This window comes from Pezoporus wallicus, unplaced genomic scaffold (assembly GCF_028554395.1).
Source record: "Pezoporus wallicus isolate ANWC-B61680 ecotype Strahan unplaced genomic scaffold, APGP_CSIRO_Pwel_v1 contig_8341, whole genome shotgun sequence".
Classification (NCBI taxonomy): Eukaryota; Metazoa; Chordata; class Aves; order Psittaciformes; family Psittacidae; genus Pezoporus; species Pezoporus wallicus.
This window is the reverse complement of record NW_026638083.1, coordinates 3,264,905-3,284,786: the sequence shown is the minus strand read 5'-3', so window position 1 is coordinate 3,284,786 and position 19,882 is coordinate 3,264,905. Positions and strand designations below refer to the sequence as shown.

The 19,882-nt window shown below is 46.0% G+C and overlaps 3 protein-coding genes across 4 annotated transcripts; 1 reads left to right on the top strand and 2 right to left on the bottom strand.

Moving 5' to 3' along the window:
* Positions 1-774: 774 nt before the first annotated feature.
* LOC130599064 (surfeit locus protein 1) lies at positions 775-5,532 on the bottom strand. Of its 2 annotated transcripts, none has more exons than XM_057409211.1 (9): positions 5,450-5,532; positions 4,654-4,735; positions 4,412-4,539; positions 3,966-4,048; positions 2,996-3,187; positions 2,624-2,696; positions 2,078-2,240; positions 1,275-1,410; positions 775-1,032 (listed from the first exon to the last, which is right to left on the bottom strand). In XM_057409211.1, exons 1-9 carry the CDS (start codon positions 5,510-5,512, stop codon positions 966-968), a joined length of 987 nt encoding a protein of 328 aa, XP_057265194.1. In that variant the 5' UTR covers positions 5,513-5,532; the 3' UTR covers positions 775-965. The 2 variants fall into 2 exon arrangements, with proteins under 2 accessions (XP_057265194.1, XP_057265195.1); XM_057409212.1 differs by having other exon boundaries at positions 800-1,032; positions 1,275-1,356.
* Positions 5,533-5,631: 99 nt separating this feature from the next.
* On the top strand, positions 5,632-8,574 carry SURF2 (surfeit 2). Its single transcript, XM_057409213.1, has 6 exons — positions 5,632-5,731; positions 5,988-6,142; positions 6,362-6,465; positions 6,854-7,045; positions 7,620-7,786; positions 8,474-8,574. The coding sequence occupies exons 2-6, from the start codon at positions 6,015-6,017 to the stop codon at positions 8,555-8,557; spliced, it is 675 nt and encodes a 224-aa protein (XP_057265196.1). The 5' UTR covers positions 5,632-5,731; positions 5,988-6,014; the 3' UTR covers positions 8,558-8,574.
* A 2,388-nt stretch (positions 8,575-10,962) lies between these two features.
* On the bottom strand, positions 10,963-15,100 carry SURF4 (surfeit 4). The gene is made up of 5 exons (XM_057409209.1): positions 14,884-15,100; positions 13,675-13,751; positions 13,022-13,065; positions 11,900-12,086; positions 10,963-11,655 (listed from the first exon to the last, which is right to left on the bottom strand). The coding sequence occupies exons 1-5, from the start codon at positions 14,987-14,989 to the stop codon at positions 11,389-11,391; spliced, it is 681 nt and encodes a 226-aa protein (XP_057265192.1). The 5' UTR covers positions 14,990-15,100; the 3' UTR covers positions 10,963-11,388.
* Positions 15,101-19,882: the final 4,782 nt, after the last annotated feature.

Here is a 19,882-nt window from a genome sequence, read left to right as displayed (position 1 = left end):
TTAACTACTAGTCTTCTGTAATGATTCATGTTCTTTAACACAGTTCATCTACAGCAGCTTTGCTGCATGTACTCTGTGACCATACAGTTGAATGTGCTGGGCTGCTTTTGGCTTTAAGCCCAGCTTGCATATGCAAGTGTGTCTCAATTGAAAATTGCTCCAGGACATCTCCATTAGTACTTACAACTGGGTTACATTATGGGTGATAAAGGGTGATACTTCATTTTAGCATACTAACCAGATAGACACCTCATATGGGGAGGTGTCTCATGCCTCTGCCAGGGCAGGAATGGCCAGGGAAGGCAGGCTGAAAGCAGGGGGAAGTTTAGACCACCCTGTGCTCTTTCCTCCGTGATGACTTGGTCTCTTGGTATTGTGGGAGGCTGCCCTGTTTTACAAGGCTATAGCTGTGGGAGCTGCTGCTTGTTTTCAGTAGCCCTCAGCATGCTTTTGCAAAGCCCCAGGCTGCCTGACTCACCTCGACTTGAGCATCTGCAATAGCTGTTCTTTCAGTCACTGGATGCAAGCTGCACAATGGATGTCACAACGCAAGCACATGAAATCCGTCTTTGTTTATTCTGATGCAACTGCTATGAACCACTCCTGACTGTGAAGAAACCATTCCATCTTTTGGAAGGTACAGATATGGAGAAGTTAAAATGCTGTAGCTTACCACCAGCCACAAAAGAAACATGTATCCTTAAGATTAATGTGTAAACCAGCTTCCCTGGAAGTCTCAACTGATGCTTTCAAGTTCAGTGTTTCCAAGCTGCAGCTATATAATGCTGGCAGGAGCTTAGAGTCTGCATCTGTTACTTAAAGTCTTATTTGCAGCTTGATAGCTGTGCACCTTTACAGCACATGTTGCCCTAAAACTGTGCTGCAGTTCCTCAGGACTGATCGGACTGCTATCTTCCAGAAAAGTCTGCTCTTGACTGCAGTACAGAAGAGACTTGCTCTTCCCCTCATAGAGGTATCTTCTGTACAAATTTTCTGTACCACAGGAATGCAGTTGCAGCACATAAGCCATACCTATGAAAGAAAACTGCATTTACACCTTTTCCAGATGAGCTGGATCTTCCTAAGTCTGCTGCAGTGCAAACCCCATAATTACTTCAAATCACCTTGAGGATGTTACTTGGGTTAAACCTTCAGACTATTACAGCTTAAGAGCTCATGCAGTTGCACTGATGCGGGAGCCAGAATGCCAGGCAGAGCTTTACATGCAAAAGAAACTTGTGGAAGGTCAGCCCCATGCTGCCTGGGTAACTTACCAGGTGATGATGTACTGCATGTGCTCATTTCTCAGGCTCACTCGTGTCTGGCCTCCAATGGGCCCTCCAGGAACTGTGCTTCCTGCAAGTACAATAGGAGTTAAACCTATACCTGCACCATGCAGAGCTGTCCTTGCTGCGGGGTGTGAAGGCGTTAATTTACATAGACAGTGCTCCTCTTCCTCAGGTTATGGTATTCCCAAATCAGCAGGTGGCAAGGGGCTGGTTGTGCTCAAGGCATTGACCACCACCTGCACCTCTGCTGAGCATGTTGCCATTCCAAGCGCTGGCTGTCCAGCATAGTAGAATGGTTTGTGTTGGAAAGGACCTTAAAGCTCATACAGTTCCAACCCCCTGCCACGGGCAGGGACACGTTTCACTAGAGCAGCTTGCTCCAAGCTCTGTCCAACCTGGCCTTGAACACTGCCAGGGATGGGGCAGCCACAGCTGCTCTGGGCACCCTGTGCCAGCGCCTCAGGACCCTCACAGGGAAGAGCTTCTGCCTAAGAGCTCATCTCAATCTCCCCTCTGGCAGGTTAAAGCCATTCCCCTTGTTCTGTCACTACCTGCCCTTGTAAAAAGTCTCCAAGTTTCTTGTAGGCCTCTATAACCTTGAAAATAGCAGACCTAGCAGAGTACACAGACAAAAATACAGTACCTTGCTGGGCTTGATTTTAAAAGTCTTTTCCAACCTAAATCATCCTACGAGTCTGCCTTTCCCAGTGCTCAGGGGAAATAACTGAGCAGAAAGGGAGTGAGACCGATGGAAACTGGATGTGTGGTTGGGTTTCTCTGTGACTTACTGAAGTCGGCGTCGAGAAAGATGGGCTCAGCACCTGTCACCTCTGCCATAGCCTGCAGGTCCCGGTAGTGCCAGCGGTTCTTCTCGATGTTGTTTTCAGGCACAAAAGGTTTTCGGGTTTCTGATAACCTCACCACCCCGATGAGATCAATTTCATCTTCAATCTGAAATGTGGAATGCAGAGGGGAAAAAAAAGGAATCTTGCAAGATTTATTTCATTTTCTGGCATACCAAGTCCTGGTAGAACAATTCGGCACTCGCGAGGTCTGGTTATAAAGTAGTTGTGCCCTACAGTGAGGCACTGCTGTAACACAGCAGGGAAACAAAGCAGATCAAGCTCCTTTTGTTTGTAAAAACGTTTGTAAAACACATTTACATAACACAAAGGTGGGAAGAAGAGGTCTGCCTTCTTTGAAAAGCACAATGACTACCATAAGTAAACCCCAATGATGCTGAACATGGCTGCTGCCTTTCTTGATTTTTCTGTAGTGCCTCTGTGTAACCAGGGGGCAGAGAGTAACAGGCCTGGTCCCTGTGTCCCTCTTACCTGTCCCTTCAGCCTGGTCTCCGGTTTCAATTTCTTTTTGGGCACAAATCCTCGGTTGACTAAAATCGTGACCCTAGAATTACATAAAGAAATACAGCTCATGAGTGGAAGGAAATTCATTCCTGCTGCTGCTGCCTAGAACGAAGTATGAAAGAAAGAAGGAACCCATACATTTAGTGCCACGTTTTTGTCATCTGAGTGCACATTATAGGGGAATTTAAATACAATTTCAAATCAAGCCTCAGTGACCAAAGAGACTGAGAGATGCCTTTTAAGGGAGAGGGAGCCATTTCTATAAACCCAACCACTACGATTCAGCTTTTCACAACAGAAGCTAGTTGCTCACATGAGCCAAGACTTTCACTAACTTACCCCAGGTCTGTGCAGTAGAAAGGAGTAATGACATTTGCGCCATTCTCCGGGTGGGACATGAGCCGTGTGGCTGCTTTGGCTTCTCGCTCAGGTTCCACAAGTGACCGTGGCAAAATATAGAGCTCCTTGGAGTGGTCAAAATGGCCCCGGACCTTTACGGGTCTGTACTCCAACTCCTTCAATTCCATGGGGCTGCATGGAAAAAGATGAAAATAAAATCATGGCTGCGACAGGTAAATCAAAGTAGGAGATTTTCCTGTGGGATTTTCCTTTTCCCAAATGGTTCACTCTAGAGACAGCTGACAAACAGAAACAAAAGATAAACACCTCATGGAATAACCATCTGACTTAACATTTATTACTGTCACAGTGAATCAAACTGAGATGCTCATGAGCAGGCAGAATGCAGTCCTTTTCCATGGTACCTGAAACCCACATGCGGCTGATCAGCAGGTGGACACAGTACACATATATCCAGCCAACAGGGAGCATTGCTCTCCTATCTGAGACCATGACACAGAACAACTCAACTCTTTCACAGCTGTGCCATATGCCCGTGACCTGAAAAATTTCTCTCATATCTGACACAACTGCCCCATGCCTGGGGCAGGGCCAGCTATCCAAGACTTCCTGTGGCAGGAATAATTCCCTTGGGACATCACAGATACCAGCTACCAAGCCCTCCTTCTCCAGGAGGACTACATACGGTACGAAATACATACCACGTTCTCCTGAACAGACATTCATGCTTTTTACTTGCATTTGCAGTATCCCACAGGGAAGCATTCACTCATTCTTTTACTATAAATAAGTAACAGGATATCTTTCTAATTTGCTTGCACATTCCGATTCCCGTCGGATGCCTTCGTTTTAATGCAGTTTAATTTAGAATAAGCTCATTAGTGCAGGGATCGCTTCTACTATCCCCAGCACACTGTCAGTGCTCTGCAGACAGTGACAGCTTCCATACTCTAATGTCAGAGGGATGGGCTCTGATGTAATTCTTGATGCCAGTTGTGCAATCAAATCTAATTTCCACTTTCGTCGCTGAACCTGAAAGTACACAAACAGAAAAGTAACTCCTCAGGGTGGAGCAGAGCAATGCAGTAACCCCAGTCAGCCTGAAAACCTTTGCCACAAGTTTCTTGTCAGACCTTGCCTAGATCAGGGGAATCGGAGATATGAAAATAGAAGCTACTGACTTGAATTCGAGGAAATATTTACACTGAAATAAAAGTGTAAAAAATAAGAATCTCTCCTTTAAAGACCTTCAAATGGACACTTGGAAAACAGAAATTTAAATTAACAGCGAATCTTTCCCCTACGAGATTTGAACTAGATTAAACAGCCAGAGATGGAACAAGCTGACAGCCCTCAAGTGCTTATCTCTAGAAAAAAATGAATATTTATTTGTACCTGCCATGTGCCGAGACAGAATGTGCTCAGAGGGACCAGGAGAAGACCCCATTTAAGTAAGGAATCTTCTCCAGGTGCATCAGCAGCTGTTGTAGAACTTTGTGGTCTGCAGAACCTCAAAAAAACACCTGAGGAAAACAGAATGAGGATCAGGATTTGTACAGGAGAAGAGATGCCAAATTCCTGCAAGAAATGTCACCTCTTGGTGTGAGGCTGAAACAGAACAGAAACCCACACTTTACCTTTAGTCTGCTGGACCAGACCAGAACCTGCTTTAGTTAGGGGATATCCAAAAAAAGTTCTTCTGATTGAGCAGTGTGATATCTATATGAAATATGAAAGACAAGAAAGATCCTTTGTTGTGCCTCTGCTTTGTAGAATTTGTATCTAGATGATATTATTTGCTCAATGGGGCATGAAATTTTGTTTACCCGTGGATTTAAGTTTCATCTGAGCAACTGCCTGCCTGTGAAACACTACTGGTGAGGTTATAATAAAATATGCTTATTTATCAAAATCAAATTGCAGTGATGGAGCCGGCCACAGCACAGCACAGGAGCTTTCCCTTCCCATCCACGCCGTGGGCGCACACCCGCACCAGCCTAACTCGGTTTTGCAATCACTGCCCTCGCGGCACCTGCCCTCCGACCCGGCTGCAGCGGCGCGGGGGCACATTTACAGCCTTTCTGCCGCCGCTCCCGCGCGCTTGCAGCACCGCCGCGTCCCACGCGGTGAACCCGGGGCCCTCATCCTCCGCGGGGGCTCACCAACGCACCGCAGGCAGGCCTCGGGCCCCGGCAACGGAAACGGCGAGCTCGGCCGCGCGCTTCTGTAGCGCCGAGCACGGCGGGGGACGGGGCACGGACGAGATGGGGGCCTTATCCGGCTCAGCCCGGCCCCGCTGCCCTCGGCCGGCCCAGCCCCGCTCCCCCCGGCCCTGCCCCACTTCCCCACTTCCCCAGCCCCGCTCCCCCGGGTCCCGCTGCCCTCGGCCCAGGCCCAGGCCCAGGCCCAGGCCCCGCTCCCCGCTCCCCTCACCCGCCCCCGGCGCTCCCGCAGCACCCGCGGCCCCGCGCGCTGCAGCAGCCTCCCCGTCGCCATGGCAACACCGCCACCGTTCCCCACGAGCCTCCGGTCGCGAAGGTCCCGGCGCAGGCGGGCTCCGCTCCTCTCTATGGTTCCGGCACCGGAAGTGGGGCGCGCTGGTCCGGCATGGCGGAGCGCGCGGCGGGGCCTGCGGGCGCTGGGGCTGAGGTGCCCGAGGCGGAGCGGCTCTTCCTGCTGCAGCATCCGCTGCTCAGCCTCGTGCAGCCGGGCCGGGTGGGGCTGGAGCCTTGTGGGGGACCGCGGCTGCCTCTCGGAGGGGTTTGCAAGGGGAGGCCGGGGCCGGGGCCGCGTCCCTTGAGCGAGCTGGGGGAACCGCGGCGCATGGGCTCGACCCAGTGAGCTCCGGGCCCAGAGGCTTTGTCTCAGTGGGGAGGTTGGGCGCGGGCCGGGAGAGGGGCGCTGGTGGGGGCTCGGGGTGTGCCCCAGCTCTGGGTACCCCTGCGCTTCCTTGACCAGACGTTTCCTTCAGGTGCGGTGCAGGCTGACGGGACACGAGATGCTGTGTCGGCTGTCGGACTTGCAGGCTTACACTAATGGCAAGAAGTATCAGCGGCTGATAAAGACAGCCAGAGAGTTTGACTACAGCGTGTTTGAGCCCCATATAGTGCCCAGCACAAAGAACCTGTACGTATTCTTCCCCCTGTGTGACATGCTTATGCTTTGTTCAATCTTAGACACAGTGGTGGAGTTTTACAAAGGTTCTTGAGTCTGTGGGTTTTCGGAGACTGGAAAAGTCTTTATAAAATATTTATTAACTTTGAGCACAGGCCTTGTAAGTGAGAAGTTACTGCGCAATAGCAAACTTAAACTCTGTTGCTTGCTCTTTGTTTCTGCCTTTGTCAGGCACCAGCTGTTTTGCAAGCTGACTCTCAGGCACATCAACAAGTACCCAGAGCAAGTGCTGTCTCATGTCCAGGGGAGGCGCTATCAGAAGGCCCTCAAAACATGTAAGTAGCTTTTCTGAAGATACAAGCAGAGGAGTTTTTTTCTCTGAACTTTTGAGATTCCACTAGATCTGTGTGAAGATTGGCAGTAGAGTGCTGCTGTTGCTATGTGTGCTCCTCAGCTACAGAGGAAGATCCCAGATGCAGGGAGCAATTGGCCTCTAGCAAATACCTTGGAACATCCTTACTGGAGAGGGCAGTTTTCTCCAGCACAGGCTCAGTGTAAACGTCTTTCCCCTCTATTATGGTCCATAGCATTGCTGTAGATTACATGAATGTATATTGGAGTTGGAGGTTGACTTGCTTTTGAGTTGCATTTAGCGCAAGCTAGGAGCTGGGAATGGAAAGGCCTGAGGTGGTAGGGTGGCCTTCCTAAGAGCTGCTCTCTTAGATGAGGAGTGCCAGAAGGAAGGAGTGGAGTACATCCCGGCGTGTCTGCGACAGAAGCAGCGGTGGACGCAGCACTCTGATGACCAAATGAACAGGAGCAGGCAGCCTTACAGAAAAGAGGAATTCTGGGAGCCACAGTCCAGCAATGAGGATGGAGAGGAGACAGACGATAGCATGAGTGACCTGTACCCATGTGAGTGAGAACATCACTATCATCTGTGTCCTGAAGGGAGCTTTTTGAAGGGATTTTCTCCCAGCTTCTTTATAGTGTTGTTGCTTACATGCCAGAGGCATGGAGTTCTTGGGTTTCAGTAAAGCTTACTACCACCAGAGAAGAAATTGCAGTTACCACTAAGTAATAACCAGAGCTGGATCACATAAGGTGCTAGGGGAGGGATCCAGGATCCGCTGCGATTTACTGCTTTAGGTATCTCTGCTTTCCTCATTTCCTAGCAAATCCTTGAGTCTCAGAGAAGCTGGTCAGGCTGTGCTGCTTACACCTGTGGGTATTGCCTGGCTGTGGGAGGGACAGGGATGACACCCCAGAACAGCCTGTGCTGAGCAGTCCCCGAAGTGGGATGAGTGAGAGCACCAGCACACTCCTCATAAACCAGCATGTTTATTTCCCAAGTATTCCAGTAGTGACACATACGAGCTCAGCGACTGGAAGCATCTTTGGAAATTGCTTTTAAGATGTCCTCAGCGTAAAGTCGGGGGGAAGCCTGTGCCACAGGGGGCCAATGCTGAGCTAAGTATTTGTATTTTAGCTGCACTCTTTCCAAGAAAAAGCTCAGCGGCTCCACAAACCACAACGGGCAGTGATGACTTTGCAACAGACAGCGAGGATGATGGGATCAAGCAGAATGGTGACACGAACAGAGAGGATGGTGGAAGAGCAGGTGTCAGCAGAGCCAGTGGCAACAAACGGGGAAAGGTGGGAGTTGCGCCGCATGCAGCAGTAGGGGAGCCTTGAGCTGGGATCCCATCCTGTACATGTTTGATCTGTTCCTGTCTGAGAACCAGCAGAAGGTGCAGAGTTACTCAGAATGACTTTTCCCCATGTGCCACCCCCTGGCTGTGTCCTGAGCTGTGAACTGCCACCAGCAATTCACCCTGTCTGCAGTCACTAGGATTGTTCCTGCCCGTACAAAGAGGCCATTGACAGGATCCTGCTGCACACTGGCCTAGGAGAGAGACTGAAGTGTGTCCCTTACACACACAAACACAAATTAAACCCTTTGAAGGCACAGGGTCCTTCTAAGCCCTTTTTCTGCCTCTTGAAGAGCTGGCCAGGTCTTGCCTTGCAAGAATATACTTTCTCAGATTGGGAAGGAGACAGATGTTCCCTAAAAGGTGGACAAACCTTTAACTCCCTGAGGAAGGGGCTAGATCCTTTGTAACTATATCAAACCGGAGAGTTGAGGCTGGGTGAAATTTGGGTTCATCGCTACACAGAGTATCTGATGAAACCAGAGGCCTGTCAGAGAAAGGGATGCAAACTTGCAGGGTAGGGGCAGGGAAAGACCTCTGCTCTGTCACTTGGTGAAGGAAAGCACACTCAGTTTCTCTAAGCTGTCTTGGGGGTTTGGAAATCAGCTGATTAACTTATTTTTCTCTACAGAAACAGTCAGGCCCTTTAAAGAAGAAATTCAAGAGTCATCATCGAAAACCCAGGAACTTGAAGAAAGCAGCCAATGGCAAATAAACTTTGTGATAACTACAGTGGTCTGAAGCCTGTTGTGTAACAATTCTAGTGGGTGCTGTTACCTGTTAGAGCTGAGGAGGGGAGCAGTGGGGTAGAATCAAGTGGTATTCAAAAGCCTCAAGCTGCCCCCCCAGGGAGAAGCACTGCCACATGCAGGCAGCCCAGAGCTGGGGACTCTTCCTCATGAAGAGGATTGTCAATAGGTGGCACAGGAGCAGTAACCAGCAACCTGCTTGGGGAGTGTCACCACTCACACACGCCAGGTGGATACAAAGATGCCATTGTTTTATTTTGATTGTTTCCAAAAATCAAAACATTTTCAAACACAACTAAGGTACAAAATACAGCATAAAAATGAGAATTTATACTTCTTTTTCCACATAGAAAGCAAAAATATATTCAGAATGAATTCCAGAACACTTTGCAGAGCCAATTGACAGCTGATACCCTGCTTGTGAGAGCTTCTCAGCCATGGGGAGAGGTCATGGGATTTTTGGGAGATGCACAAACACAGCAGCATAGGTAGGAAACCAGAACCTTCTGCATCAGGACTCACAGTAAGTCTGCATATTGTGCTGCCTGGAAATACCTTTAATGCCCTCCTCCTGACCATGCCCCTTTAGTACCAAAACATTTCTGCTGCAAGGGACAATATCAGTTCCTTTTCTGGGGTCTTTTGCTGGAAAAGGGACTCGATTTTCACAGAGGAAACTGGTCAGTCAGCATTTCAGACCAGGTTGTCATCCAGCTCCTTAGGACACAAGTTGAGAAAGCCAACTTAAGGGCTACTTACAGGAGTAGTTTCTGTCATTCCATTTATAAATACTATGAACACCACCAGCAGTTAAAGTATCTGAGATTGGCTGCCTTGATGTAGTCTAAAACCATTACAAGACCTGCAGTGAAACTGAGCAAAAAGTACCTGTGCTGCTTATCCGTAACTGGACAGATTAGTTTTGCTATGAAGAGATGGGCACAGCGAACACTTGAGGTAAAAAAATCCTCTTGCAAAACCTTTTAAAAAGCAAGCTTTCTATATGACCCAACTGTAACTGCTGGCTTTCCCTCCAACCTACCCCCCAACTGATTCCTTTCCTTCAGCAGCAGCACATCTTGCTATTACACTGGCCATTTTCCCTTCAAGATGATGAAATCATTGGTTTAACATTCATCAGTGCTCTTCTATTTGGCATCAGTTCTTTCAGACTAGTTTTCTCTCCTAAAAAGCAACCATTAAGCTGAACTGTCCAGGTTAGTGTCCTTACCAGCAGACCCTGGTAAATAGCTCCTGCTGGAGACATTCAGCTGAATTACTCCTTGAACAAACAGTTGAGCAGCTTTCTCAAGGGAGACAACAGTGCAAGGTATTCATGTAGTATTAGCAAGTTGGGAGGGCTCATGCTTTCTAGAACTCTTTCATGATCTAGTGAAACAAGCTTACCTAGCTGACTGGCAGAGGACAAAATGCCTCCTCTGAGCAGCACTAAGCATGTTCATGGCACAGTGATTGTGGCACTGAAAGGTGGAAATAGGGTCTTTCCCCCCCTTATACTGAGGAGTTCCTCCCTCTGAACACACAAGTTACATCCCCAGCTGCTTATTCCCTGCATGGGTTTGAATTTGCATTCTTCAGCTATAACCGTTGGATTCAGAGCCGAGAACTGGGGCTCTGGCAGCACAGAGTTGATGGGTGTCCTCCCTGCACAGCCTGGGATGAACTACCATGGGGCAGAGAAAGGGCTGGCCTCAACCGGCCCCTTGCTGTCACAGGTACTGGCGCAGTCGGGACCGACAGAAACGAATCAGAGAAGCAACCCTACAGATGAGAAGATTGACTGCTCCCCTCTCACCCGTACCGACTGCAGGGAAAAGCGGGAGTTCTGCAGTTTTTAAGACACTTTTACCAATAACCTACAATTCAGATAGGAATTTGGGGCATACGTGGATGGAAGCTGGTTAATAGCAGAAAGGAGCTTCTGTTATGGAACCTGCAGCACAACTTGGCTCCCTTCTTGGGAATTCAGGAGGAAACTCTGGGGAAAGAATGCTGAATACAGTTCTTTTGGCACATAATTTTCACAGAATCTGACATTCTGTCTCTTCAGGAGTATCACCCCCTCCGCTCCTTGAAATGTGATTAGCAAAACAGGACTCCTGATTAGCAATAAAGGATTATCCCTTGTTCCTCTTGAAAGGGGAACTGGGACATGTTAGAAGACCCCCTCCCTTTTCTTACCTAGAGGGGTACAACTACTTTCAGCGTTTTTTTTACCTTCCATTTGGGGGTAGGAAATGCTTCCCCTGTTAAACAAAATGGAATTACAGGCCTCTAAGCAGCAGAATAACTGTTTTTTCTTGATGCTGCTTTCCACGTTGATAAGAAATGCTATGATCAGCAAGGGAACTCCTCGTGCACAAGACAGTTTTAATGAGGGTGAGACATGGGAGCCACTTTTTTAGTTATAGCTAGAACCCAACAGTACACAATGATACAGCTGTATCTGCTCACAGTACTTCAAATTTCAAAACACTGCTGACATTAAAGACAGCAAACTACTGTTCTACTGCAACTCACTGAAGCATCAGCAAAATGCAGGTTCCTTGGGTTAGTTCCAAATCTAGAAAGTTAGAATAAGCCTAGGCAACTTTTCTTGAAGAAATAGGATTTTTTCTATTACATTACTGGTGCCACTGTAAATCAAATTCAGAATATCTGTGCCTTTAATAGGAAGGGGGCATGTACGTGTAAAATGCTGGCAGTTTTTGTTGAATCCATAAAGAATCAGTTCTGGACTTAATATGTTATGTCCCAAGAAGTGTTGCTATTCCTGTTACCACTCTTTTTTCTTCTCATCCATGGAGACTCCACCAGGACCCAGTGCAACCACAAGGAGGAGGCCTCCAATGACAGACATGGTCTGGAAGAAATCGTATTTGAGGAAGTCATGCATGGGCTTGTAGGCTGGGACGGTCCAGAAGGCATTGAAGTAGATATTGATGCCAAACAGCCAGATGACTAGAGTCAAGGCAGCCAGCTTAGTCTTGAAGCCAATTGCCACCAAGATAATCAGGGCTGTGCCCACAATGTTCTGCAGAATCTGCAAATAAAAAAACCCCACAAGCTTACACATGGCTCTTAAACAGACAAGAATCAGAACAGAGCATGGACAAGTTCAACAGAACAGGTTGTCGTGGCACAGAGGATCTAGTAATTTTCTCTACATATTAATTCTACTAAAAAATAGACTTAAATGATAAGCACTGAGCAGGTGCTGCAGCTGATCAGGGAGCTGGTACTGTATTCTAGTTCCTTAACTCATACTTTTATACTCGGATACTTACAGAAAAGAAGTTCATATCAAAATGTAGCAGTGTCATGAACATGAGGACCAGCAGCACACGGCCCCCCAGCTGCATGTACTGCTTTGGGGAGCTTTCCCGCATGGTGGGGACACCAGCAAACATGCTCTTCCCCTCTGAGCGCGACTCGGCCAAAAGCAGCAGCAAACCTCCCCCAAGGGCCAAGTTCCTACAGGAAGACAGGGGGGAAAAAAAAAACAAACCCAAAGGCAGTTTATAATTTGCACTACTCTAGTGATTTAAAGTTTTATCCGACAATTTAAACTCAGTAAGAATCTGCATGCTGGGGAGGAGTGACCTACTCTTTCCCATGCAGTGTGCCTGCATCAGGCTTCACAGCTGACACAGCAGTATTGTGCTCAAGGATTTCCCCAGGCCTGTGCAGACTGTAAAGCCTGCCAGGGAAGTCCAGCACCCTCAGCTCGGGCACAGCTGCTTAGCATCTGTCACAGCATGACTTTACTTGTATTGAAGTTATTCTGTACCTCAGGTTTGAGAAAACAGAATAGCAGTCCTGCTAAAAATTACACAGGTTACAGGGTTGTAGTAAGCCCAGAGTATAGTTCTTGTGCTGCCCCCTACCCCCCTTCTCAAAGGAGAGGGGTGAAAAGCCAACATTCAGCCATTACTCAGGATTGGCAAGAAAGCTCATGTTTAAAAGCCCTGTCTTGTACTCTAAGAAGGTGTTAGGGATTTAAAACCCCAGAAACCATTCTAGTATCTGTATGTTTTAGCTAGACCAGAAAATGGCTTCAGTCATGCTTAAGCACAGTTGCTATTTTAGCCATTTAGGAAATAACAGCAGCTCACTGACCCAGTCTAGACAGTTGCTTGTGAGCGCTCAGCAAGAAGGTTAGTAGCAGAAGCACTTAGATCCTAGAGGGCTGGGATTAGTCTTTTGCCTTCTATAATACTGGTCTATGGCTTAACACAGACTCTACTCATTTTTTAAATGCTGACATTTCTTGTTTAATGTAAATGCACAATATGCAAATACTTCTAGTGGTGTATTTCTAATAAACACTATGTACAGAGATCATTTCCTGTCAGTGACAGAGGACAGTTTTAGTTCTGTTCTGATAAACTCTTAAGAAGCAGGCATACCTCATCAAGAACTTCAGGTCCCATAGAATGCTGTATGCAATAGTCTAGGCAAAGGGAAAAAAAGACAGGTTAAAACACCATACAAACTGCACTGACATTATGAATTTATGTTATAGTCTCAAGCCTGTGCTATCCATAGCAGAAGTCAGTTACAGGTATGTTATACTGAAGGAAACAAGGTAGTTACATCAGTGTGGTCCAGTCAGCCAGTGTAAAACAGGGAACAGAAGCCAGGATTGACTTGTGCTGTAGCCACACACATCCCACACCCCCTCCCCCCCAATTCATTGGTTTTGAATAGGAAGGAGGCTACTACTAGCTAGGATCTTTTATAACAACTGTGTGCTGAAGGCCAAAGCAACTGCAAGTTCCACATTTGGCACTTTACTCACATACAGGTAAAGTGCAAGTCACTTCTGCTAAACTGGTCAAGTATTGAATCAATGTCTCCAGCCAACTGAATTACAGCTCAGGATCTATTGGGCACATCAGAAGCCGCAAAATAGTTCAATGCCATTGAGGACTGGCACTAGCCCAGGGTGGAGAAGAATTCCAGGGCTGCGAGTTGTATTTAACTATGTTGGAAGTACTGGGGCTAAGCGAGAAGATTTGAAAGATACAATTTAGAAGGGCTGAAGACTCAAGCCTCCTACCTGTAATGCTATAATTCCAAACAGTCCAAAGCAGGCATATTGCACAAAGTTCCTACTCAGCACCAGGATGCAGCCGCCTGAGTTGGGGAAATTGAACACAGTTACACTTCTGGCTTGCACAGGAAAAGATGCTGCAGGAATGCTAACTTGTTCTGAACTGAGCAGACACTGGTTGCTTTCCACTGAGTCACAAAGAACATCAGGCAGGAAATTTTACTTTCACAAATCAGTTTGAGAACCTAGAAGTCTTACTGCATTTTAAAATGTATTCTAATTCCAGAAACATCTTTTATTTTACAAAGGGTAAGCACATGCTGAATGCAGCCCCCAACACAGCACTGTACAGCAGCCATTGGTGTTGAAGCATTACAAGAAATTAAAAAGGAACTCAACTAACTATGGATTTATTTTATTTTTTGGTGAAAGAGGTGTTAGGGCAAACATGCTGTACTCCTTTTCCTTCAAAGCTTTTGGTTTATAGCCTTCCTCAAGTCTTTATCACAAAGCACTGACAACCTTTGCTACTTTGACATGAGGACTGGTAACTGTATTCAATTAAGCTGATTTGTTACACAAAAATATGAGGTTAAAATCAAATAATTTAAACCCAAACACAAGACAAGAAATTGCCAGAGCAATCAAGGGACACAACATGAACAGCAAAGGATCTGACTTCTCTCCGTTTCTCTAGGCCCACCAGCACAGTCACAGGAGCTCTGCTTCTGGGCTTATTTTTAATCCCAGACTTTGAAAAATCTCCAACACAAGCCCCTGTCAGGCTTAAGCACACCACCTGCAGGACAAGACTGCCATTGAGATTAATACCCCTTAAATCAGGATACCAGGAAAGTCTTAACACTGCCCTATTTAAGAAATAAGAGTATTTCATTTAGAAAATTCAGGGGGTGTATGTGTTCAGAGGGGCATGTACAGAATTGAAAACATATTGTCCTAATGGATTCTTGGCATCTGACTCAGAGGTAGCGTCAGAAGAGATTCTCCAAGATCACTTCCAGGAAAGACTGAAGCAAGTCAATTGAGTTCTTTTCATTCAGCCCATGTGGTACTATCAGTTCTAAGCTTTCAGTGGCTATTAAGAAGTCAGTGAAGCATCCCGTGCTTACATGATTCACAGTGGTTACACAAGCCAGGGTGGCAGACACACTGGAGTGCTCTGGCATCCACCTTAACAGCCTTAGAGCCACTTACTTAGCTGTCCAAAGAGATTTATGAACACAAAGATGGAGGCCAGGAAATAGCCACAGTTCCATGTGCCATCAATGTAATCCCTCTGTTCGCTCCACTGGAACCACATGCGGATGCCATCCTCCAGGAAGGTGCTGATCAGGCACAGGTGGGCCACGTGGGGCAGGTATTGCTTCGTCACCCTCAGGAACTGCACGGGCAGACAGCAACGTTAGCAGGGGACCAAGGCAAGGTGATACTCAAGCCATAACAGATCCATGCACTCTGCAGACTTATGCACTTGGCAGTTCTTATGCATGTAAATCAACATCTGGAAAGAAACACATACTTGGGACTCGATTTAATGAAATTCTTCTCCACTTCAGTTTAAGAACAGGTGGGAGCAGCAGGGGGAAACCTGTTGTCACATGCCACCCCAAGAATATTTTGGACAAGGACCTGGAGAAAACCAGAATCCAGCAACATCTTCCTACATAAGTGGAACTGTGTTTGATGAAGCTCTTACTAGCTGAAGGCTGACCCTGGTTTTAGCTTCTGTCTCAGAGTTTCCTGTTACATCTCAACCATCAGCCAGCCAGGAGCTGAAATGACAGTCCTACATGCTCAGGCACTCAACACCCTGTAACCAACCGACTCGGTGAGTCAGGTTGACAGGAGACCCATTCTATACAAATTGAAAAACATTAATGAGCTTTCTGCCAAACCAGTTCTTCCTAACAGCTCAGAAAAGCATCAGTGCAAAGCACGTGCTCTTGTGTACCAGCAGCAGCAACCAGATCAGTGTGGCCATTGCATGAAACTGCACCCTCTGTCCTCGAAGTATACACAGTTTCTACTTTCATTAAAAAAATAGCACTTGGATTTGCATTGTCACTTGGTGCAAGCCAGCACCTGGCTGGCCTCTTCCACACACAGGTTCAGCTTAGCCACATCTCTCAGAGGATGTATCTGCAGCCAGCGTATGCTCCTGTTTGAGCAATGCAATCTAATAAGAAACAAATGTGAATTTAATCTAAAAACAAGTACAAGATTAAACAGCAGGGTTTTGCTTCCAGATGACAGAAGCAGTTTAAGCAGGTTAATACTCGTGGAAGTAAATGCCCATGCCAGGAGGCTTCATGCAGAACTAGCTTCCAGAATCCACAGGGATCCCCGCATTAGGACTAGGAGGAACTGCTGTTTAACAAAATCACATTAACCTACATGAAGTTCCATGTGTTGTATGGCACACTGAGTCATGTTATTCATACAATATTGGAATACTTCAAGCATGAAAAGGGGTGGGAGAGCCCATGTGTGTATAGGCATCTTCTAGACAGCATTGAACTGTGTATGAAAAATGGACTGAGAAGGCGCACAAGCCTTTTCTTTTGTAATTCAGTATCTCCATTGACCTCAGGTTAGACAAGAGGGCCAACTGGTTTCTTCCTGGGCAAAATCTTTACAGCTCTGGCAGCACTGCATGCTTTCAGTATATATGGGAGCATGGAGCAAGGAGACTAAAGCCACTGCTGAAAGTTTACCCTTGCCAAAGTAACTAGTAATTACTAAAGGCTGCTCTAGAGCTTATGCAAATGTCAAGCTTTGCTTACTGTTTAACTGAAAATTATCACAAGAAAAAAAACCACAGCAGCCAGACTTAATTAAACAGTGACTATGGGAACAAACTACAGCAGTTGTACTGCATGCAGCCAGAGTCTAAAGGTCAAGAGTCAAGTCAATGGAGCAGATTTTAACTGCAGCTGTACTCTGATTCAGGACTGCCACTTCAGGCTTTAAGCCATGTCAACAGTTGGATGAATGAGTCAGAAGAAAATCTGTGATCTTTGTCACTGCATGAAACGCACAGCTTGGTTTACAGCTTGCTTCTCTCCTGGATTTCACTGTGCATTTGGGCAAACTTGCTATGGAATACTAAGGACAAAGTTATTTTGGAACTAATACAAACCCAGAAGTGGTTTGTGCAGTAACTCTGCTGTGTTGAGATCCAGAACAAGCAACTCTGGTCTAGGAAAAAAAAAGAAAGTGGAAGGCATCTGTAAGGAAAAGGAAGAGACCTGCTGTGGAGAGACAGAACAAAGCAGAAACCTTAGAGAGGATATCTGCCTCCAGGCCTCATCTTTGTTATTTTGAAACGGGTCATGTAAGCTAATCTCATCTTCCCCTTTCCTGAAAGGGTAACTGCCAACAGTCCAGGTGAAGGAAGCAAGAAGGCATTTAACATTTACCTGTTCTCCAGGTGTAAAGGAGCAACCTTATCATCGCTGGACATCCATAACCCATGTAGCTGCATTTACTTAGCTACACACAAGTTGATGGCCCCTGTACACAGCAAGCCTGAAGTAAATCAGCTTCAGAAACAGACTGTATGAACAACGATCAAGGCCAAAAGAACAACTAGCCATAGATATCCAGAGAGAAAGCAAGAGAACAGTTATGTGATAACTAAAGGAAGAGAACACACCATCAAGTGATTCTGCAATTAGAGGGTTTGGGTATAAATCACCCAACTAGTTTAACTAAGGACAAGATAACTTCTAAGAAACAGGAGATCTCCAGAAGTGGGACTGAACTAATAGTACCAGACACACTGTTTTTCTGCTCTGCACATCACTGTGTCTCAAATGTTGTAACCTTAGACCACTTCCTACTTCCTTTAAAATTTACACAGATAAAAGCAGCACATATGGGAAATGTGGTAACTGCAGTTGATAAACATATCCAGCTAAGATGTGGGACCCGAAACATGCATGCCACTAAGCACGATATCTGTAAACCGAAGCAAAACTGTTGAGATTGATGGAAGCTGCAGTGTTAAACTCATGACATCAAGTAATAGGATAGCTTATTCCACTGTGGGTTTTGCATCACCTGTTCTTAGCACACACTGCCTCCTTCCAAGAGGCAATACATCTTGAGAAGAGAAAACAACATGCTGAAGTAGAACTATTTTGAAGACCAGTTGGTTCTATGTTGGCAGCCAAGTCACTAGCATACACTTAGTGGGGCTCTGCGTTGCCACTTTCCCCTCTAATAGCATCAGGGCAGAGTTCACTGTTCCTCTCAACAAGCAGAGATGTACAAGAGGATCCAGGATCTTCCAAAATGAGGCTTAAAATACTCAAACCCATGACAAGGGCCTGTCCAAACAGAGGTAATAAAAATCATTCTGTTTTGACTCTTTATGATGCTTTCTAAACTATATTCTACCTCCAGCAGTATCAAATTTGTTAAAACTCTAGTCTGTCCTGTTCAAAGTGCATATACCATAACTACAGGTACTTTAAGACCAGTACATAGCCAGGAGGTGTGCTCTTACATCAGGGAAGTGCTGATCATGGCGATTAGCAGAGCAGCCTGCTGATGTACCCAGAAAGCCCTTGTGTGCTGCACAGCATTATTAGCTTACAGCTTCCCATAAAAGCATATTGCAAATATCTAAATGACATTCATTTAAGGGTTTCCTTTGTTCCAGGAGATCAGATACTTCCAGCAGCCGGTGATCCTTCATGGAACAGGATGCTCAATCCTCTGGCAGAGAAAAAAGAACAAATAACTTCTTTCACCAACCTGTGTACATCCACTGAAAGAACTCTCACCTAAACATCACTAGGACAACAGCACTCACCACGCTGAGTTGATCAATGTATGCGAGTTCCTTGGGAAAGCTAGAAACAGAGGCTTTCCTACTTACTTCAAAAGGCAGGAATGGAGCTGTGACACACCAGAACATTGCCAGCAATCTTAAATTTTTAACTGCAGGAAGATTCTTGTAATAATGCTTTTCACTCCTAAAATGTGCCTTATACCAGTTCCATTTTTCAAAAAGCTATTTAGTAATCAAATCTTAAATGGGATTTTTCTGTATATTGGAATTTGTTATCATTCTTCATAGGGAGATTATTTTCTAGCCTAACCAGAACAGGGTATGTGGCTTATAATGCTGCAAGATTGATGTACTGACATCACTAACTTATGGAGAACATTTCCAAATTCATTTTTAATATAAAACATAGAAAAGTTCAGACCAACATTAAATGTTTTATTCTCCCTTCCATGTTCTGCAAAATAGGATACAGAGATGTTGTCATTAGCTGAACATGCATCAGCATTTATTTTGGAAAATTAAATGAAACCCCCAGAGTCTGGGTGTCCCTTGCAGCCCTTTCACTGCAGCACAGTGACTCAATAGTCTCCTTGCACTTCTGTCCATAACTTTTTTAGGACAGCAGAAATACCAAGCAACCACATTCCTAAAGATTAGCACAGACACTAGAAAAGTTCCTGTGATCTGCTCCCTCTTGTGGGGATTACAGAGGAGAGACAACCAGCTCTTGAACCCTAAACAATCAGCACAGGGCCCAGATACAGCTATTTTTCAGTACAATAATGTCAGCGGTACATGGCAACTGCACTAAAGTGCTTAGCATGCAGTCTTTTAAACAGGAAACACTAAAATAGGGTTTATTAATAATATTTAGAATTATTAATTCTGAATTATTTTATCTATTAATAAATAATTCAGAAATTAAGATTGGGCTGGTGCTGTGCTTAAAAAGAAATCAGCCCATGAATGCCTGTAGCTGGGCATCATTTTGAACCAAGATTGTGATTTCCTTGCACTGTGGCTCACCCAGGTTTTAAGAGCCTTTAACAGTTTTTCCCACTCTCCCCAGTATCTGACAAGTTGCCTTCCCTGAATTCAACAGGCCCAGGCCCAAGCAAGGCCTCTGCTGCAGGCCTTGGAAATCACCAACAGCTCAGAGGACAGCTCACCAGCCATACTGTGCACCTGTGGGCTACGAACTCATGCTATAGCCAAGCTAAACTCACAGCTAGTTCTCATCACAAGTGATCCCCCCAACAAGTACTGGTGCTCACTTGATCTAACAATGATATAATCGAACCAACAGAAAAAATGATCTCTTTTTTTCCCTTCCAGTTAAGCTCTCCAGTCCAGTGACTGTAAAGTGCTGGTGTGAGAGAAAAGGGGCCCACAGCC

Coding starts and splice junctions, on each gene's coding strand:
- SURF2 (XM_057409213.1), top strand. CDS start 6,015: ATGCTGTGTCGGCTGTCGGACTTGCAGGCTTACACTAATGGCAAGAAG. Junction 6,466..6,853: donor TCAGAAGGCCCTCAAAACAT/GTAAGTAGCTTT, acceptor CTGCTCTCTTAG/ATGAGGAGTGCCAGAAGGAA. Junction 7,046..7,619: donor CATGAGTGACCTGTACCCAT/GTGAGTGAGAAC, acceptor TTTGTATTTTAG/CTGCACTCTTTCCAAGAAAA.
- SURF4 (XM_057409209.1), bottom strand. CDS start 14,989: ATGTGGTTCCAGTGGAGCGAACAGAGGGATTACATTGATGGCACATGG. Junction 13,752..14,883: donor AAATCTCTTTGGACAGCTAA/GTAAGTGGCTCT, acceptor TCCCCAACTCAG/GCGGCTGCATCCTGGTGCTG. Junction 12,087..13,021: donor GACCTGAAGTTCTTGATGAG/GTATGCCTGCTT, acceptor GTCTTCCTGTAG/GAACTTGGCCCTTGGGGGAG.
- LOC130599064 (XM_057409211.1), bottom strand. CDS start 5,512: ATGGCGACGGGGAGGCTGCTGCAGCGCGCGGGGCCGCGGGTGCTGCGG. Junction 4,736..5,449: donor TGCGGGAGCGCCGGGGGCGG/GTGAGGGGAGCG, acceptor TATTTCATATAG/ATATCACACTGCTCAATCAG. Junction 1,033..1,274: donor ATGCAGTACATCATCACCTG/GTAAGTTACCCA, acceptor TTTCTTTCATAG/GTATGGCTTATGTGCTGCAA.